At 40.8% G+C, this 20,478-nt stretch overlaps 1 protein-coding gene across 1 annotated transcript in view; it reads right to left on the bottom strand.

The window, feature by feature from the left end:
* LOC126262324 (uncharacterized) overlaps nt 1-20,478 on the bottom strand; it is a gene marked incomplete in the record, with an annotated part of 175,556 nt that overhangs the window by 68,879 nt on the left and 86,199 nt on the right. The window contains 1 exon segment of the mRNA XM_049959293.1: nt 15,531-15,677. Coding sequence (XP_049815250.1) covers nt 15,531-15,677 — 147 coding nt within the window.

The following is a 20,478-nucleotide window of genomic DNA, read 5'->3' as shown; positions in this document are numbered from 1 at the left end:
GTTCAACATATTTATGGATATCTTTACATATTATTTTAACATGTCATTTCCAGTAAAAAAAAAAAAAAAAAAAAAAAAAAAAAAAATCAGAAAAATCATGTGTAGTAGGCTTAACAGGAAAAAATTGCAGGTTGACAACAAGTATAAAAACAGTAATGTGCTGAAAAGCAAAGATTGTATGAGATCTCGAAGTCTTATGTAGTATCTAATGATTTAAAAAATATAAAATGATACTTAAAAAAAGTTGTCACAGAAGTTAAAGTAATGGCAAATGAATGCTATATAAATGACGCCAATAACAAAATGGAAGCTGTATGGAATATAGTGAAATATCAAACTGATAACATTTATCCTCAAAATTCCAATACAACACAGAAAGAAGTCCTGTCATTTATCAGAACTTTAAAAAAGAACCATTCCGCTGGAATAAAAAGCATCCCAGACAGTCTTATTAACAAATGTGTAGATCACATTGTTGAACCATTAGCTCACCTTTGTAATAGTTCCTTTCAAAATGGAATTTTCCGATCATGCCTAAAAACAGCTAAGCTCAAACCACTATTCAAAAAAGTTAAAAAAGGAAGAAGTGGTTAACAACCCACGAGAATCATCTCATTTTTTGAGTCTATGGAACGAAAACTGAATCTAATCTAATCTAACAGTCCACTGCTCTACTATCTGTATTCTCAAAAACAACAGAAATTATTTTTCAAAGGAGAGTAATAGAGTTCCTGGAACAGCACAACATACTATCAACAGCACAACATGGTTTCAGGAAAGGATGAACAACTGATTCAGCAATTTCGAACAATTAAGTGAAGTACTAGATGCCTCTAAGGCTTTTGATATCATAGATCACACAAAACTATTGCCTAAACTTGACAACAGAGTGTTAGAGGAACACCTAAAAACTGGATAAAATCATACCTAAGTACCTGAAGTACAACATCAAAGTTTCAGCAAATTGACTCAATACTATTCAGACTATAAAGCCATTATATATGGCATGCCACAAGGCTCAGTTCTGAAACATCATCTATTTCTGTTATATGCGAATGACCTAAACAAGTTCTGTAAGAACACCATCCAGTTCGCTGATGATACAAGTGTGCTAGTGTGTGGGAAAGAAATGGAAATGTCTCAGATGTACAACAGACACACTGAACAATACTGAAAACTGGTTCAGTCGCCAAAAAAACTGTAATAAATGGAAGACAGTGGCACACTCCCATAATGTGAAAAACGGTGAACGAACTGTTCTGATCCAGATATCTGACTAGGACCTACACAGCTTAGACAACATTAAGTTCTTTGGTGTACGGCTCCAGGGTAATCTTAAATGGGGGATGCATATTGAAAAATGCAGCCAATCCATAAGAAGGGAAGTAAAGAAGAAGTTTCAAATTATAGACCAATATCACCAATCCCTACCTTCACTCAAATATTTGAAACAAAGCACACAGTTTTAATCTGCCAGGAAGTTGCATATCAGTGCACACTCTGCTGCAGAGTAAAAATCTGCATTTTGGATATTTGAAACAGTTATCCTATCACAAGTCATAAGATTTTTCTTAAGACACAAAATGCTTACCAAATTGCAGCATGGGTTTCAAAAAGACCTAAGCACGACCACTGCTGTTACCAATTTCTTTCATAAAGTATACAGCAATACAGAATGGGATATGGACACAGCCAGAACATTCATTGACCTGAGCAAAGCTTTTTACTCGGTAAACCACGAGTTTCTCCTAAAAAAACTGCGGACATACAATAGCAGTGATGCATCAATGAAACTTCTACCCACCTATCTGGTGAATCGGAAACAGTACACCAAACTTACACATCAAATTGACAATAAGATGTTAGCCTTTAAATCCACAAGTGAAACAGTGACACAATGAGTCCATCAAGGCTCAATTCTTGGACCTTTCCTATTTTTAGCATATATTAATGACGTACATCCCATTAACTCGCACATTGTAAATTATGCTCATGACATCTCAGTTTTATTTCATGGTAAAGACTGTGAGGAACTGAAATTCTCAGCAAGTACTGGGATATTAGAATTAAGTTCATATTTTCATGCACAAGGATTAAAGGTTAATGTAAATAAATCCCAGATGCTAATATTTACAACTGGCAGCTCTCACGATTCATGCTAAAATGAGGTATGCGGCATAGTGGCAGAGTAAGCAAACGGGAGTAAATTTCTAGGGGTCCATCTGGACTCAAACCTCTGGTGGATTAGCCACATTAATGCTGTATGTAAAAAAGTCAACAATGGGCTGTATCTTCTTAGCCAACTGTCCAAAACGGTGCCAACCCACATGCTTAAACCGGTGTATTATGGGACAATCTATCCCCATCTTAGCTACTGTAAAGAAATATGGGGTTGTGCTGCAGACATTCACCTAAACAGAGTACTACTGCTACAAAAAAGAGGATTAAGGATTATACATGGTCTAGGCTATAAATACTCTTGCCGTGGTGTTTTCAGACAACACAAGTACTTCACCATATCCTCTTTGTATCTTAATAAATTAATTAATTTTTTGTCTCACAGAATACTGAAGTAACTAAATGTAGTGATATACATGACCACAACACCAGGTCCAAAGAGAATTACTACTGATAAAGAACAAGATTAAAAATGACTGACCAGAGCCCATATACTAATGGACTGATATGGTATAATAAACTGCCGGAGTCCATGAAAAACAGCAATAAAAAGCAATTCGGATCAAAGCTAAAATAATTCTTAATTGAAAAGTGTGTCTACTCACTCAACGAATTTTAAATGGTTAAGTTTAAGAGCTGTAAAATAATGTATTAAAAAATAACTGGCTGTATTAATATGTGTAAGATGTAATGTATTTTGGTAAGCATCAATTTACTGTTTAATTACTACTTGTAAGACTAAGATCTAAATGTATTTTATGTTTGTAACTGTAATTGACGTTTGCAAAAGCAAAAGAAATTAAGCAGTGCATGCTACTTCTTGTAGCTTGGGCACACAACACAACCCAGAATGTAAGCTCAACTTTATTAGACTGTGGCAAGTACACTAATCACCATAACATACACTGAACAAAATAAGATAAGGCAAATGTATGCAAGCAGTAATAACATGATAACAGAGTGCAAGCGTAGTGCTGCAGGGTTTAAATAGACACTCGCCCATGGCGGACTGTATCAGGAATTCACAGTATTGTTCTTTCACAGTGCACTCTCACAGATAACAATTCATCGCTAATGTGCATGGCTGTCAAGTGTGCGTGCATTGCTTCATTACTAAATGAAAATATTAGAAGGATGCTGCAACAAAGATTGTCTGAAAATTGTATATTATGCCTATGTATACTCACAACTGAAATATGGAATTATTTTCTTGGGTAACACTTCTCCTACCCAAAAGCTCTTCAGTCTACAAAAAAGAATTATAAGAATAATGAAAGGTGTAAAATAGGACAAAACCTGTTGGCCACTCTGTAAAAGCTAGAAATCCTTCTGCTTCTATGTATACATGTGTATGTTTTTGTGAAAAAATATTCAATGGAAAATCCTACTCTCACCAAAAAAAATTAAAATATCCATTCCAATAACACTCGGTAAAAAGGAAACTTTCATTTAGTGCCCACCAACACCACCCTAAATAAAAATGGACCCTGTATAATTGGGAAGTTATTTATAATAAACTTCGCCCAAAATTAAATAAAAAATGACCTGGCAAATTTCAAGTCAGGTTAAGGAATTCTTGACTCATCACTGCTTCTATTAGCCCCCACGTGTTCCTTCAGGAAGTACACTGAAGATGTGTCGTGTAAACGTTGCTAGAACCTTAGTGATTTACCATGTCCATTTCACTTTAATACAAATAGTAATATGCCAGTATAAGACATGCTCTTTCTACTTTATAAAATCTTCTCTTTATTTTTGTACAATATTTGATCTGTGTATTTTAACTCAATGATCATTTAATGTAGACATAGTGAAATTAATGTAAATTAAAATTATTTAGTATCATACTTTGTTATACATTGACTTTTCCTACATCAGAATGTGCCATTTGTGTATCACTTTATTCCTGCTAAAGTTCTACATGCCCTTCACATGCATATTTGTGCCAGCTCTATAATGCATGTTTATTGTGGTGAAGAAAACCTGATATTTGGAAGAAATCAAATGCGATTATTTCGAAAAATGGTGAAGACAAGGATCCACTAACTCTGAAGACTTCTAGACAAATCAGCTCTCTCGGACCCATAGGGAAATTGCTGCAGAAGCTGCGGTACAGACTACAGTAGAAAAAGACTTCACGGAATGAACTGCCAACAATATGGGTTTAGAAGTGGGGTGTGATAGAAGACACTGTAAACGGGGTGATAACTCTCAAGAAAAAATGCTCTGCGTTAGTACATTGCATCCACAATGATAGTATCATGGGGGTGTTTGATCACTTACTGATCGCCTGATGGGCATTGACTGCCCACAAATGTCACACAATTGTTTTCAGAACTAGTGCCAAAACAGAGAAGCAACTCTGTTGTGCCAATGAGACACTTATAAAAGAAATTTCAAAAAATTCCCCACAACAATTCTTAAGTGGTTCTCTGTTTTTGCAATCTGGTTCTCAACGCAGTATTAGGAGAGCTGCAGGACAATGAAGCATTCATAGCAGTAATGGTGTATGCTGAAGAAGTGTGATACTTGTGGAGAGAAGCTCCCAAAGTAAACTGAAAGAAGGATGTAGCACAGTCCTCAAAGAATTACATAAAGGGTGCAAAGGAATTAAACTGTATGTTGCAATTGAAAAGACCATGTACACGCTACTAAAAAAGAAACCTTTTAAGTGACCAAGTAACAGATCCATATAAAGAAAGTCCATGATCACATACCTCGGTGTCTTTTGGGATGGAGTACTCTTACTGAAGAACTGAGCAAGAGAGGCAGAAACATGATGAAACACTACTACTAGTCGAGCCAGTATAAACTGGCAATACAAACAATAAGAAATCTTCATGCTATCCTAGCTGTGATCACGGGATATTGTGAAACTATGTGGACACACAGACTTCTGCTCATAACACGGCGTAGATAGTTAACAGGGTGTAACACAGAAAACTTCTTTGGTTGAGAAGAGCTTTTGGCAGTGTGTCATTGAAGCATTGCATGTAGTACTCAGGATATATCCATCTGACCTCCAGACAAGGGAAAAGTGTTGCTGTACTGGCTAAAGAAAGAAGAACACCATGAAGTGCAGAATTCAATAGGAATGCAAGCCACAAGCAAGCAGTAAATGCACAAGCAGATCCTCGTCCTGTGACAAACGATGGAATAATTCCCAAACAGTGAGATGCACCTATGGTTTTCTCCCAGACACAAAACAGACACTAGGAATTGGTCACCTGTATCCCCAGCAGCAGCTGAATCAGCATAGAAGACTCAATGTCAATACTGCTTTGCTAGACAAAATGACTGATCATCACAATTTCACTGACATTATTTTCAAAAAGGTTTGGGTAGTGCATCACCTTGAGCTTAATAACAAACATCAAAATGACAATACAGGCTTTATAAAATGTTCGCTGATGGCTGTCACAATTAACATGTGCCTCAAAGCAAGTCAGAATCAAACTCTGACTTCTAATGTTATTTTATCCATGTTGGATCTTGTGAACCCCACAGCTGTTAATGATAATAGGTGAATGATGTAACCAGTCACTAATACTTTTTAAATGTTTTATTTTAGCGCCTTAACTGGCTTTGAGCCACCATGCCCATCTTCAGATGGCTAATATTTTTAGTTACACAGATGTTTTAACCAACAGCATGTCGTCTGTTCCCACACTACACAAGAATATTTGAGATTTTAGTGCCACATTATAAATTGTTTCATTAATAAAAATGTGCTTGCAATAACTTTATTTATATATGATGCAAGATAGTGTGTTCACTTACATAAGGTCCGGTAGATTGTTTTGTTGTGGCCCAGGTGGTTTTCCAGTTCCAATGATGTCTTATCCAACATTCTTCCCAGCCCCTATTAAAGTAGTGTTCTGTTGCCTACCCAACCTCCACAACATCCTAGTCCACCTCTAAGCTGTACTCAGTCCCAGCCACTTTCCGCAGTGGTCATACATCTGTGGAAGGCAAGTGCAACACCTACCCACTTCATCATTTTCCATTCCAGTCCTGCCACGGGATTATCCTACCTCATCATAAACCATGCCAACTGTGAAATCAGGCATGTTATATACCAACCTCGAAAACCACATGGACCACAACAAAACAAATCATCATATGCTGGCTGAGAATTATGTAAGTGAACATAAATATTTTGCATCATATGTAAATAAATGCAAGCATTTTCGTGTATTTTTATTAATGAAACAACTTATAAAATAGCACTAAATATTCAAACATTCTTGTTCTGTATGGGAGCAGACAACATGCTGTTGGCCAAAACATCTGTGTAACTAAAAATATTAGCCATATGAAGATGGCACTATAAAAAAAAGTTTAATAAGTATTTGTGGCTGGTTGCATCATTCACCAACTAAACTCTGACTTGCTTAGAGACACATGTTGATTGTGACACTGGTCTGTGAACATTCTATAAAGCATGTATTGCCATTTTGATGTTTTGCAGTTAAGACAAAGCTATTTCAGTGCAGTGTCAGTAAGCCAGGCTTGAGAACGAACCAGCTGGTTCAAAACTAGTCGTCACACACATGTACTGCAACTCTGACAGATTTTTAATGAATGCTTGATGAAATACGGCCTGTTTTTAAACTATAGCAACTATGATGTAATAAATACATACCAGAGTTAAGACTACGAAAAAATCATTTTATTCAGATTCATTGTAGAAATGGCAATTGATTGAATTTGCCACTGTATCTTTCAGAGAATGGAAATTGGTTAATCTGAGACAGTAACATTTGAATGATACTTCTCACTTTAAGGATACACTGCCATCAATGGGAGGCCACACATTAATACTGTAATTACACGATGGTTGTTCATCCAGCGTGGGCTTGCTTCCACCTTAGCTTTCATATTGCCATTATCTCATTTCACTAATTAACTTTATACATGAACATAACTGTTGTGACAGTGCCACAACATTTAACAGTGCCGCCACGACAGTACGCGCAAACGGCGATAGAGGCACTCCGCAACTCGGCAGAGCGCGGGAGCGCCACCTAGCTACGAACGGCGCCGGCCGCATGTCACGGCATGGCAGTCGAATAAGAGATACTGAGTTGTTATCATGTAACGAGCTATTGTTCCTAAGTGAGAGTGTTTGAATATCCACGCAATTATTGGTGATTAAAGGTTATAACACTTTTTGGCAACGAGGTCGGATATTTTCACTGCATTGTGGATTTGTGTGTTCGTGACGGAGCAGACATGTAACAGCTTATGCAAGCACTCATTGAACAACAAACAGGCGTTGTCGACGTCGCTCACTCATCGTCTGTCTTCCTCTTCTCCGCCTCCATTCCCTCCTTACGACGAGGCCGCTGAAGACTGGGAGGATTATGAGAAGTGTTTGCGGCAACACTTCTTGGCTTTCGGCGTTGTCGACACTCCTATGTGTAAGTCGTTATTTCTATCTTGGATTTCCCCACGGATCTATCAGCTGCTATGTCAGTTAGCCCCTCCGCAGGAACCTGCCTCTCTGTCCTTCCAAGAAATGTGTGACTTATTGTCTAACTATTACCGAAAAAACACCCACGTTGTTGCCGCCCGCGTGGCGTTCTACCGGTGTCGTAAACAGCCCCAACAATCTTACCGGGCTTGGGCGGCGGAACTACACGGTCTGAGTAGGAAATGTCAGTTAGTCACGGACACTCATCATGAGTCTTATGCTGATTCAATGGTTAGGGATGCTATTCTACGGCTTGCTCCTGATAAAGAAGTTTGGCAACGTACCCTACAACTGCCAAACCCATCGTTGTCGGAAGTTCTAAGCATCGCTCAATCCTTTGAAGTGTCTCACGCTGCTGGCGCGCAAATAGACACGTGGTGTGATGTAGGCACTGTACAGTCAACTTTCGACACGGACAATTTGCCTGTTTCACAGGAGAACAAAGATGTGGCGGTGGTTCACTCGCGTAAACAACGTCGCGTTGGGCCGCAACGCTCGCAGCGAAAACAGCAACCACAGAAGCAGGTTCGTTCCTCACTTCCTTCTTGTCCACGTTGTTTCGTACAGCATGACAGGGCCGCGTGTCCAAAATGTTGGGCCACGTGTAATGCATGTAGGAAAAACGGCCACATTGTTTCTGTGTGTCAGTCCCCTAAAGTTCCTGTCGACGAGGATGAGGCATCGGACATGGATGTTAACTGTGTGCTTTCTCAAACAAATAAGTTGTTTGTTACTGTTCATGTTCTGGATAAAGACATTCGCATGCAAGTGGACACTGGCTCTGCAGTAACTCTCATTAATTCTCGCACGTATTTGGAGCTGGGCTTCCCACCCTTGTCTCCAGTTACGCGAAATCTGAGAACTTACAATAAACAGAAAATTCCTATCATTGGCCAGTTTGATGCTTCCACTGCCTACAAGTCTGTTGTTAGGCCCCTCACGTTTTATGTGGTGGATCATGCGGGCACTGAAAACCTGTTCGGTTATGATGCTTTCCAGTTGTTCGGGTTGTCCACTGATGATGATGTGCACCTCATATCTGAGGATATTCCGTATCAACAGCTGGATGGATTGTGTTCTGAATTTTCGTCTGTGGTCTCTGCTGGTCTGGGTCGTGACAAGGATTTTGAAGCCCACATTACTCTTAAACCTACAGCTCGCCCTAAGTTTTTCCGGGCACGGCCTATTCCGGTGGCGTTGCGTGCACCTGTCAAGGCTGAGATAGACAGGTTAACAGCTTCAGGGATTCTCCTTCCTGTTACCTCCAGCGAATGGGCATTGCTAATCGTGGTGGTTTCTAAACCAAACGGGAGTCTGCGATTGTGTGGTGATTTTAAAGCCACTGTCAATGCTCAGAGCCTCATTGACACTTATCCTCTTCCCCGTCCTGAGGAGTTATTTACCAAGCTCGCTGGAGGCCAGTTCTTTTCCAAACTTGACTTATCGGAGGCATACCGTCAGTTGCCATTGGATGCTTCTTCCAAGGAATTTCTTGTCATCAACACTCCTTGTGGGTTGTATCAGTACCAGCGGTTACCATTTGGCGTCACTAGCGCGCCGGCCATTTTTCAGCGGTTTTTGGAACAGCTCACGGCTTCCGTTCCCGGCTGCATAAACTATCTGGATGACATTGTTGTCACGGGGGCCTCCACTGAGGAGCACCTTCGCAATTTGCGTTCACTGTTTCGGGTTTTGCATTCGGCTGGGTTGAGGTGCAATCTGGACAAGTCACAGTTCTTCCCACCCTCCATTGTGTATCTTGGTTTCCACTTGTCCCGTGAGGGTATACGTCCTGTACGTCAGCACATTGCGGCCATTAACGCTCTGCCCCGGCCGTCTACGGTCAAAGAACTTCAGGCGTTTCTAGGTAAGATTGCTTATTATCACAAATTCATTCCATCCGCGGCGGCGGTAGCTCATCCTCTGCATCAGCTGTTACGCAAAAACGTCCCTTTGTGTTGCTACGACGAGTGTGAGCAGGCTTTTGTCCACCTGAAGGCTCATTTGCAGTCGGCGCCTTGTCTTGCCACATTCCGTCCGGGTCAGCACTTGGTTCTGGCGACTGACGCGTCACAGTATGGTCTAGGGGCTGTTCTCACCCATCGGTATGAGGTTGGGACAGAACGACCCATCGCCTATGCTTCCAAGACCCTCAACGAAGCGCAACGGCGTTACTCTCAAATCGAAAAGGAGGCGCTCGCTATCATTTATGCTTTAAAAAAGTTCAGCGTTTTTTTGTATGGTTCTAAGTTTCACCTCATCACCGACCACAAGCCGCTGGTCTCTCTGTTCAGCCCATCGGCGTCGTTTCCGGATAAGGCAGCTCACCGCCTGCAACGTTGGGCCTTATACTTGTCTCGTTTTCAGTATGAGATTCACTATCGCCCCACAGCCCAGCATGCCAACGCTGACACATTGTCGCGATTGCCGATGGGCCCCAACCCGGTTTTCGATCGTGATGAACTACTCTGTTTCCACATTGATGAGGAAGAACGTCGTGCGGTCGAGGGTTTTCCACTTACAGGTTCGCAGGTCGCGTCGGCTACTGCGCGGGACCCGGTCCTGCGTCAGGTGATCGGTTTTGTTCAACGGGGTTGGCCCGACAAGACCAAGGGCCGGGCATTGGATCCCCTTCGCAACTACCATGCCTTGCGCCTTCGTCTGTCTGTTCGTGATGGTGTTGTTCTTCTGGCCACAGATGGCGCATCTCCACGGGTCGTGGTGCCAGCCTCTCATCGCAAAGATGTTTTCAAACTGTTGCATGAAGGCCATTGGGTTATTTCTCGGACTAAGTCCCTGGCCCGGAGGCACGGTTATTGGGCCGGTATTGATTCGGACATCGCCCACATGGTTGCTGCGTGTGGTCAGTGTGCTCAACAACTGGCTGCACCTCGTACAATGCCCTCTCCGTGGCCTGATCCGGCGCAGCCGTGGGAATGGGTGCACGCTGACTTTGCCGGCCCCTTCCTCGGTACTTATTGGCTACTGTTGATTGACGCCTTCTCGAAGTTTCCGTTTGTTGTTCGATGTCCGTCGCCCACCACTGCGGCGACGACGCTGGCTTTGTCCAAAATCTTTGCGCTAGAAGGTTTTCCATCCACGATTGTCACGGACAGTGGCCCTCAGTTCTCTTCGCAGGCCTTCCGTGATTTTTGTACTGGACAAGGGATTCATCATGTTACAGCACCGACCTTCCATCCGCACTTTCAAAAGCCAGATGAAAAAATTCCTTAGTGATTTTTGCAAAGATGACGCTCTGCTGCAATTTCTGAGTTCTTATCGCTTCACACCTCTGGGTGATCGCAGCCCTGCTGAACTCTTGCATGGCCGCCAACCGCACACTCTACTGCACCTGCTTCACCCTGTCAGGCCTTGTGCTGTGTCCCCTAGTGCGGGAAAATACTTGGTGGACGTCGACGTGTGGGCACGAAGGTATGGATCTCGCCCTAAATGGATTCCAGGGGTGGTCAAGGCTCTTCACGGCCGCTGGATTTGTGAAATACGTACGGACGACGGCATGGTTGTTCGCCATTAGGACCAGATGCGCACACGAGTGGTGACCACGCTGGTGCCACCGCCCCTTCCTTCGCCTCCACCAGCCCGAGAAGCCAGTCCTGCCACCAGCCCGAGAAGCCAGTCCTGTCGCTGCTCCGATCTACCGTACGTGTTGCTGCAGCCAACGTCGCTACCGCTTCCGAGTACGCCGGAACCGGCCCCAGTCACGACGCCACCTTCTCCGGGACCCATCTCGCTGGAGCACACCCCCAGGTCCACGACACCTATGGATGCTGCTCCAGAGTTTTCACCCATCATCTTGTCCAGGAGGCACGTTCCACGCACGAGCTTCCGTCCTGGACATTTTCAACCATACTCTCGTATCTCTCCGCGGGATCTTCTCGGGGCCTCACAAGAGGCCATGGATGTCTCCACACTGTCCATGTCTCCAAGGAAGTGAGTGTGTGTTTTTTTTTTTTTTTTTTTTTCCCACGGGGGGAAAAGTGTTGTGACAGTGCCACGACATTTAACAGTGGCGCCACGACAGTACGCGCAAACCGCGATAGAGGCGCTCCGCAACTCGGCTGAGCGCGGGAGCGCCACCTAGCTACGAACAGCGCCGGCCGCATGTCACGGCATGGCAGTCGAATAAGAGATACTGAGTTGTTGTTATGTAATGAGCTATTGTTCCTAAGTGAGAGTGTTTGAATTTCCACACAACTATTGGTGATTAAAGGTTATAACAATAACAAAGATTGATATCTTGATTCTACCACATATTCGAAGTTTCATTATACATTCACAAAAAGCATGGTAAAGAAATGTGTAAAGATTTGGTACCTGTAATACAAGAGAAGTAACCGGAGATTGTCATTCTTCCTGTCAATTGAGACTAAAAATTTTGATACCTTCTCATTCCTACCCCCCCCCATGAACCATGGACCTTGCCGTTGGTGGGGAGGCTTGCGTGCCTCATCGATACAGATAGCCGTACCGTAGGTACAACCATAACGGAGGGGTATCTGTTGAGAGGCCAGACAAACGTGTGGTTCCTGAAGAGGGGCAGCAGCCTTTTCAGTAGCTGCAAGGGCAACAGTCTGGATGATTGACTGATCTGGCCTTGTAACAATAACCAAAACGGCCTTGCTGTGCTGGTACTGCGAACGGCTGAAAGCAAGGGGAAACTACGGCCGTAATTTTTCCCGAGGGCATGCAGCTTTACTGTATGATTAAATGATGATGGCGTCCTCTTGGGTAAAATATTCCGGAGGTAAAATAGTCCCCCATTCGGATCTCCGGGCGGGGACTACTCAAGAGGATGTCGTTATCAGGAGAAAGAAAACTGGCGTTCTACGGATCGGAGCGTGGAATGTCAGGTCCCTTAATCGGGCAGGTAGGTTAGAAAATTTGAAAAGGGAAATGGATAGGTTAAAGTTAGATATAGTGGGAATTAGTGAAGTTCGGTGGCAGGAGGAACAAGACTTCTGGTCAGGTGACTACAGGGTTATAAACACAAAGTCAAATAGGGGTAATGCAGGAGTAGGTTTAATAATGAATAGGAAAATAGGAACGCGGGTAAGCTACTACAAACAGCTTAGTGAACGCATTATTGTGGCCAAGATAGATACGAAGCCCACACCTACTACAGTAGTACAAGTTTATATGCCAACTACCTCTGCAGATGACGAAGAAATTGAAGAAATGTATGATGAAATAAAAGAAATTATTCAGATTGTGAAGGGAGATGAAAATTTAATAGTTATGGGTGACTGGAATTCCAGTGTAGGAAAAGGGAGAGAAGGAAACATAGTAGGTGAATATGGATTGGGGCTAAGAAATGAAAGAGGAAGCCGCCTGGTAGAATTTTGCACAGAGCACAATTTAATCATAGCTAACACTTGGTTTAAGAATCATGATAGAAGGTTGTATACATGGAAGAACCCTGGAGATACTAAAAGGTATCAGATTGATTATATAATGGTAAGACAGAGATTTAGGAACCAGGTTTTAAATTGTAAGACATTTCCAGGGGCAGATGTGGACTCTGACCACAATCTATTGGTTATGACCTGTAGATTAAAACTGAAGAAACTGCAAAAAGGTGGGAATTTAAGGAGATGGGACCTGGATAAACTGAAAGAACCAGAGGTTCTACAGAGTTTCAGGGAGAGCATAAGGGAACAATTGACAGGAATGGGGGAAAGAAATACAGTAGAAGAAGAATGGGTAGCTTTGAGGGATGAAGTAGTGAAGGCAGCAGAGTATCAAGTAGGTAAAAAGACGAGGGCTAGTAGAAATCCTTGGGTAACAGAAGAAATATTGAATTTAATTGATGAAAGGAGAAAATATAAAAATGCAGTAAATGAAGCAGGCAAAAAGGAATACAAACGTCTCAAAAATGAGATCGACAGGAAGTGCAAAATGGCTAAGCAGGCATGGCTAGAGGACAAATGTAAGGATGTAGAGGCTTATCTTACTAGGGGTAAGATAGATACTGCCTACAGGAAAATTAAAGAGACCTTTGGAGAGAAGAGAACCACTTGTATGAACATCAAGAGCTCAGATGGAAACCCAGTTCTAAGCAAAGAAGGGAAAGCAGAAAGGTGGAAGGAGTATATAGAGGGTCTATACAAGGGCGATGTACTTGAGGACAATATTATGGAAATGGAAGAGGATGTAGATGAAGATGAAATGGGAGATACGATACTGCGTGAAGAGTTTGACAGAGCACTGAAAGACCTGAGTCGAAACAAGGCCCCCGGAGTAGACAACATTCCATTGGAACTACTGACGGCCTTGGGAGAGCCAGTCCTGACAAAACTCTACCATCTGGTGAGCAAGATGTATGAAACAGGCGAAATACCCTCAGACTTCAAGAAGAATATAATAATTCCAATCCCAAAGAAAGCAGGTGTTGACAGATGTGAAAATTACCGAACAATCAGTTTAATAAGCCACAGCTGCAAAATACTAACACGAATTCTTTACAGACGAATGGAAAAACTAGTAGAAGCCGACCTCGGGGAAGATCAGTTTGGATTCCGTAGAAATATTGGGACACGTGAGGCAATACTGACCTTACGACTTATCTTAGAAGAAAGATTAAGGAAAGGCAAACCTACGTTTCTAGCATTTGTAGACTTAGAGAAAGCTTTTGACAATGTTGACTGGAATACTCTCTTTCAAATTCTAAAGGTGGCAGGGGTAAAATACAGGGAGCGAAAGGCTATTTACAATTTGTACAGAAACCAGATGGCAGTTATAAGAGTCGAGGGACATGAAAGGGAAGCAGTGGTTGGGAAGGGAGTAAGACAGGGTTGTAGCCTCTCCCCGATGTTATTCAATCTGTATATTGAGCAAGCAGTAAAGGAAACAAAAGAAAAATTCGGAGTAGGTATTAAAATCCATGGAGAAGAAATAAAAACTTTGAGGTTCGCCGATGACATTGTAATTCTGTCAGAGACAGCAAAGGACTTGGAAGAGCAGTTGAATGGAATGGATGGTGTCTTGAAGGGAGGATATAAGATGAACATCAACAAAAGCAAAACGAGGATAATGGAATGTAGTCGAATTAAGTCGGGTGATGTTGAGGGTATTAGATTAGGAAATGAGACACTTAAAGTAGTAAAGGAGTTTTGCTATTTGGGGAGCAAAATAACTGATGATGGTCGAAGTAGAGAGGATATAAAATGTAGACTGGCAATGGCAAGGAAAGCGTTTCTGAAGAAGAGAAATTTGTTAACATCGAGTATAGATTTAAGTGTCAGGAAGTCTTTTCTGAAAGTATTTGTATGGAGTGTAGCCATGTATGGAAGTGAAACATGGACGATAAATAGTTTGGACAAGAAGAGAATAGAAGCTTTCGAAATGTGGTGCTACAGAAGAATGCTGAAGATTAGGTGGGTAGATCACATAACTAATGAGGAGGTACTGAATAGGATTGGGGAGAAGAGGAGTTTGTGGCACAACTTGACCAGAAGAAGGGATCGGTTGGTAGGACATGTTCTGAGGCATCAAGGGATCACCAATTTAGTATTGGAGGGCAGCGTGGAGGGTAAAAATCGTAGGGGGAGACCAAGAGATGCATACACTAAGCAGATTCAGAAGGATGTAGGTTGCAGTAGGTACTGGGAGATGAAGAAGCTTGCACAGGATAGAGTAGCATGGAGAGCTGCATCAAACCAGTCTCAGGACTGAAGACCACAACAACTCATTCCTACATATATAGCTTTCCCTCTTTTATTTGAAACTCAGACAGTCAGTCAGCTTTCTACTACAGAATATTAAGAAGTAAACAACTAATGAAACATGTACTGCTAATCTAGATCTGTGAACAATGCCAGCATCTGAAATAAACACAACACCCAACAAAAATCCTTACCTGAAATCTCTCTCTCCCATTTCATGAAAAGCTTTCCGGGCTTTTTCAGACATTTTCAACCAAATTTTTTGCAGTAATATTATCTTCTCTTCATTAACTACATCCTTTGGAACCATAGCAGTAAACAGTAACTGCTTTATCGTTGCCCTGAAAATGTAAAATAGCATCATTAACATCATCATCATTATTATGATTATTAATAGTGTTCTTGTTGTTGTCATTGTTTGAGTGCAGGGTACTCAATGATTCACTCATTAGTGTCAGATCTATGTTACACTATATGGTCATTCCATGTCGAAACACCCCATAATTTTAGGATTTGTAATTGTCCACCTAGGATTTTCACAAAAAACTGCACATTTTCTTAGACTTACAACATAAAAACTTCTGTGAAATTTTTTTGGTCTCAGATTAAAACTTTCTTTTATTTTTAATTTTCATGACGTTCTGATAATTTGGCTCAGCAAATGATGTGTCATTCAAACAAGACAAAGACAGGGCAAAAGCACCAAGGTGCAAAGATACGAGCTGGTCCCAGTACCATAGAGACTTGGCACCTGTAAGAGTTCCACCAGCACCACAGGCGGCGCTGAGGATGGAGCCAACTGCTGGCTCAGTACAATTTGCCAATGACTGGATGACATCAGACAGAAGCCTACTTGGAAGACAGAAGAGCAGCTCTTGCCCACTTGGCTACAGATCATCTTCCAGGGCTGACTTAAACAGGGAACGTCATTTTAGTGACCTCTTAGAAGTGAACAGACAGTTGCTGTAAATTTCATATGCTATGTACTGTGAAGTTTACCTATGATTATCTGCACTTAGCCATTGAGCACCTTTTTGTGTTACATTACAAGCAGTGTTGCAGACTCATATTTCAACAAGTCACAAAGATAAGTATACCTCTTTTTTTACAAAAGCAAGAGTGTCCGTGCAAAGTGGTATGTACATTATGATCAGAAGTATCCGGACACCCCAAAAACATATGTTTTTCATGTTAGATGCATTGTGCTGCCACCTACTGCCAGGTACTCCATACCAGCGACCTCAGTAGTCATTAGACATTGTGACAGAGCAGAATGGGGTGCTCCACAGAAATCACGGACTTCAGACGGGGTCAGGTGATTGGGTGTTACTTGTGTCATACATCTGTGCACAAGATTTCTACACTCCTAAACATCCCTAGGTCCACTGTTTCCAACGTGATAGTGAAGTGGAGACGTGAAGGGACATGTACGGCATAAAAGCGTACAGGCCGACCTCATCTGTTGACTGACAGAGACCACCAACAGTTGAAGAGGGTTGTGATGTGTAATAGGCAGACATCTGTGCACACCATCACACAGGAATTCCAAACTCAACAAGCACTATGACAGTTAGGTGGGAGGTGAGAAAACTTGGATTTCATGGTCAAGCGGCTGCTCACGAGCCACATAACACGCCAGTAAATGCCAAACGATGCCTTGCTTGTTGTAAGGAGCGTAAACGTTGGACGATTTAACAGCGGAAAAACACTGTTTGGAGTGACAAATCACATTGAATTCCAGCATTGCCAATGGAGGGTGCCACAAACTTTTAAGTCATTTTCAGCCAGGTGTCCAGGTACTTTTGATCACATAGTGTACCTGTAGAAATACTCATAACTCAGGTCTTTATGAAGCTCTTGATTTTTAATTTTTTCAGAAGTTAAGAGAGCCGTACAGATCACAGAATGCAGTTACGTAGGTATTTAAGTCACAAAGAAAGTTACAAAAAATATTAATGTATGTCACTTTCCAATTTCTGGAAAAATTACGAAGGCATTGAAAAACACTTATATCACTTCTCCAACCTGTTGGGAACCTAGTTTTGATCTTAAATAATTCCCAAGATCATAGGTTTCCTAATAAAAAAAAATATTAATGAGTTTTCTATGAATGGACACATAATTGCATGAAAAAACAAAATATTTTTTGTTGTGATGAAAAGAGGGGTCATTCAAGTAACTTCATCCAAACCTGACACCTACTGCCTCAAATGCAGTAGTATCATTTACCACATATATAAATTATTCTAGACAGACAAATTAACCTTAAGTGTGTACAGTTAATTTCAATTTATTAATTCAGTAATATTTGAAAGACTAAATTGAAGGAAAGAAAATCAAAAAGATAAATACTTTCTGTTATTTGGGATCCATTTTAGAAATCGAGGGAAAATCAGATTCAGAAATCAATAAAAGAATTAGTAGTGGACGGAGGGTCATTGGGATGCTTAACTCAGTCTTATGGAGCAGGAATGTAATGAGCAGAACTAAAAAATTAATATACAAATCCATATTAGAGCGTGTGGTTCTGTATGGAACGGAGACCTGGACAATTAACATGAAGCACATTAAAAAATTACAAGCTCTAGAGATGGACTTCTGGAGAAGATCGGCAAGAATCTCCAGGAAAGAAAAGATAAGGAATACCGAAATAATAAGGAAAATGGAAATAAAAGAAAGAATATATGACGTAATGGATAGGAAGAAATTACAGTGGTACGGACATGTACGACGAATGGAGAAAACCAGAATACCAAAATTGATACTGGAGTGGGAACCGGAGGGGATAAGAAGAAGACGACCTATGACCACCTGGCTCCAGAATGTACAGCATACAATGAGGAGAATGGGCGCCGAGGAAGAGGACACACAAGATCGAAACACCTGGAGGAATATTTTGAAAATATAGTTTAAGAACTTTATTGTTTGTATTGTAATTTCCAAGTAAATTATTATGTTGGAGATAAGCCTCTGTAATGATGAAAAGCTCAAAATAATAATACTAAATAAATAAACTAAAATATATATTTAGCTGTGCATTTAACCACTGCACACAGTGATGAAGTGTTCGGTGTGTCTGAAGTAGTTTGCTTGAAATCTGTGCAAACATAAAATCAATGTGGCAGTCACTGATATGCAATGTTCAATATTATTGACATTCAACTATCAGCCCATTTTACCACAGTTACACTGTCTTTTGTGGGAAAGGTCATTTTTGTTTGCAGTTCAGCCATTTATCAGTCTATTTGCAATGAAGTATGCTTTTAAAATAAGTACTACTTAATTAATTACAATGAAAGGTATTACTTCATGTAGTGATAGAAAATTATTCAAATATACTAAATATACTATGTCATTTGACGAACTACACCTCAGTAAAAACTCTTCAAAAACTTTCAGAACTGAATGAAGACCAACAAGATCTGATTTTGCTACAACTCAATATAAAATTTCCAGAAGATCAAGAAAGAATTACGATATGTGGACATCACAGATAGTATTACTTAAAAGTGTTTGAAAACTATCAAAGTTATGGGGTAGAGCTTTGACGGTGTGCCACTGATGTGCATTTTAACAGAATAGTGTTACTACTAAAGAGAGCTTTTGGGGTTACACACTGTTGTGATACCCTTATCAAAAATAATCATTTCACTGTACACTCATGTGTTTGTGTGTGTATGTCACATTTTTTTTGTAAAACATTATAGACAGACATAATCTAAATCTTATGATGTACATAATCACAAAGCAGGAAATAAGCACAGTTACTACAGACAATGAATGAAACAAAGTAACAGACCATAGTCCATATTTCAGCTGCTCGATGTGGTACAAGAAATTGCCACAATCGATATGAGAATATACTGAGAATCCATTTAAAACAAAATTAAAGAGGTTTCTTGTAAATAAATGTCTGAATTCACTGAAAGAACTTTAAGCTGTATTATACATTTACCTTTGTAGGTAAATGTGTGTTAAACCTATGTACACAACTTTATTTATTTATTTATTTATTCATTCAGCCATCTGATGTACTTCAGTAACAATTACATGTTGTATTCTATCACTTTTTTACACACACACACACGCAAATTCATTCAAGGAATAAAAATAATTTTTCTCCAGTATTTCTTTCACTTTGTGCTTAAGGGTATTAATGTTCTTTATTTGGCCGATACTATCCAGCACGCAACTGAATAAGTATATCTCCATGTATGTTACGCTTCTCTTATAGGGACTTGTCTTCTAGCCCTTTTCTGCACAATGTGTACCTTCTTCATATGTACTAAGCTTTCCACTAGTTCTATTTCAAATGACACTACTAATTCAAAGTGCATACGATAATATGCACTACACCTCTGTAACAATCATTTGATGACTACATGCAAAAGAAATATAAACAAACAAATAAACTTGTAGTGATTCTTTCAAAATACTCAGACTGTTAAAAACTCTGCGACTACTAAGCTTGGTTTTGTCTTTTAAAACACTAACAAGGGAAACTGCCCATCGCAACAAGACAGCCCAGTGGATAGACCATCAAAAACTGACCACAGATCAAGCATGAAAACAACGAAGTAATGAACTGTGGAAAAAAAAAAAAAAAAAAAAAAAAAGCATGAAGATGTACTGAACTGTAAAAGAAAAGTGAAACAGAAACAGTGAACAGTCCAAGCCTAATCATTGCAATATCAAGAGACTTTCAACAGCTGTGGCGTGGTGGTTAAGTGGACTGTAGACTGTAAACTAGTCGAGCTGTGTTCAACACTCCATCATGTCACTCTTCACCCCCCCCCCCCCCCCCCCCCCACAACATTATGAACTATCTGTCCAGTAGTCATTGAAATGTTTGTTCTCTTTCTGTAGTCTTGGCAGCTGTCATACCACACACTAGTTATAGAATATGAGCCATGTGGTAAGAATACATTATCGTCGCAAGTAAATGTGATGAATAGTGAGCGCAGGCAAGATATCCCATAGACACCTCACAGAAATGAAAATAACAAATAAACAGGTGTGAACTACGTTACAACAATGAAATTGAAGAATCAAAACTTCCAAACGAAATACAACTTCAAAAACATTAAAAACATTTGTTTTGACAGAGCACAGAGAAACTGTGTGGTTGTGAAACTGTTGCGT

The sequence above is a fragment of the Schistocerca nitens genome, chromosome 1 (genome assembly GCF_023898315.1).
Source record: "Schistocerca nitens isolate TAMUIC-IGC-003100 chromosome 1, iqSchNite1.1, whole genome shotgun sequence".
NCBI lineage: Eukaryota > Metazoa > Arthropoda > Insecta > Orthoptera > Acrididae > Schistocerca > Schistocerca nitens.
This window is presented reverse-complemented; position numbering and strand designations above follow the sequence as displayed.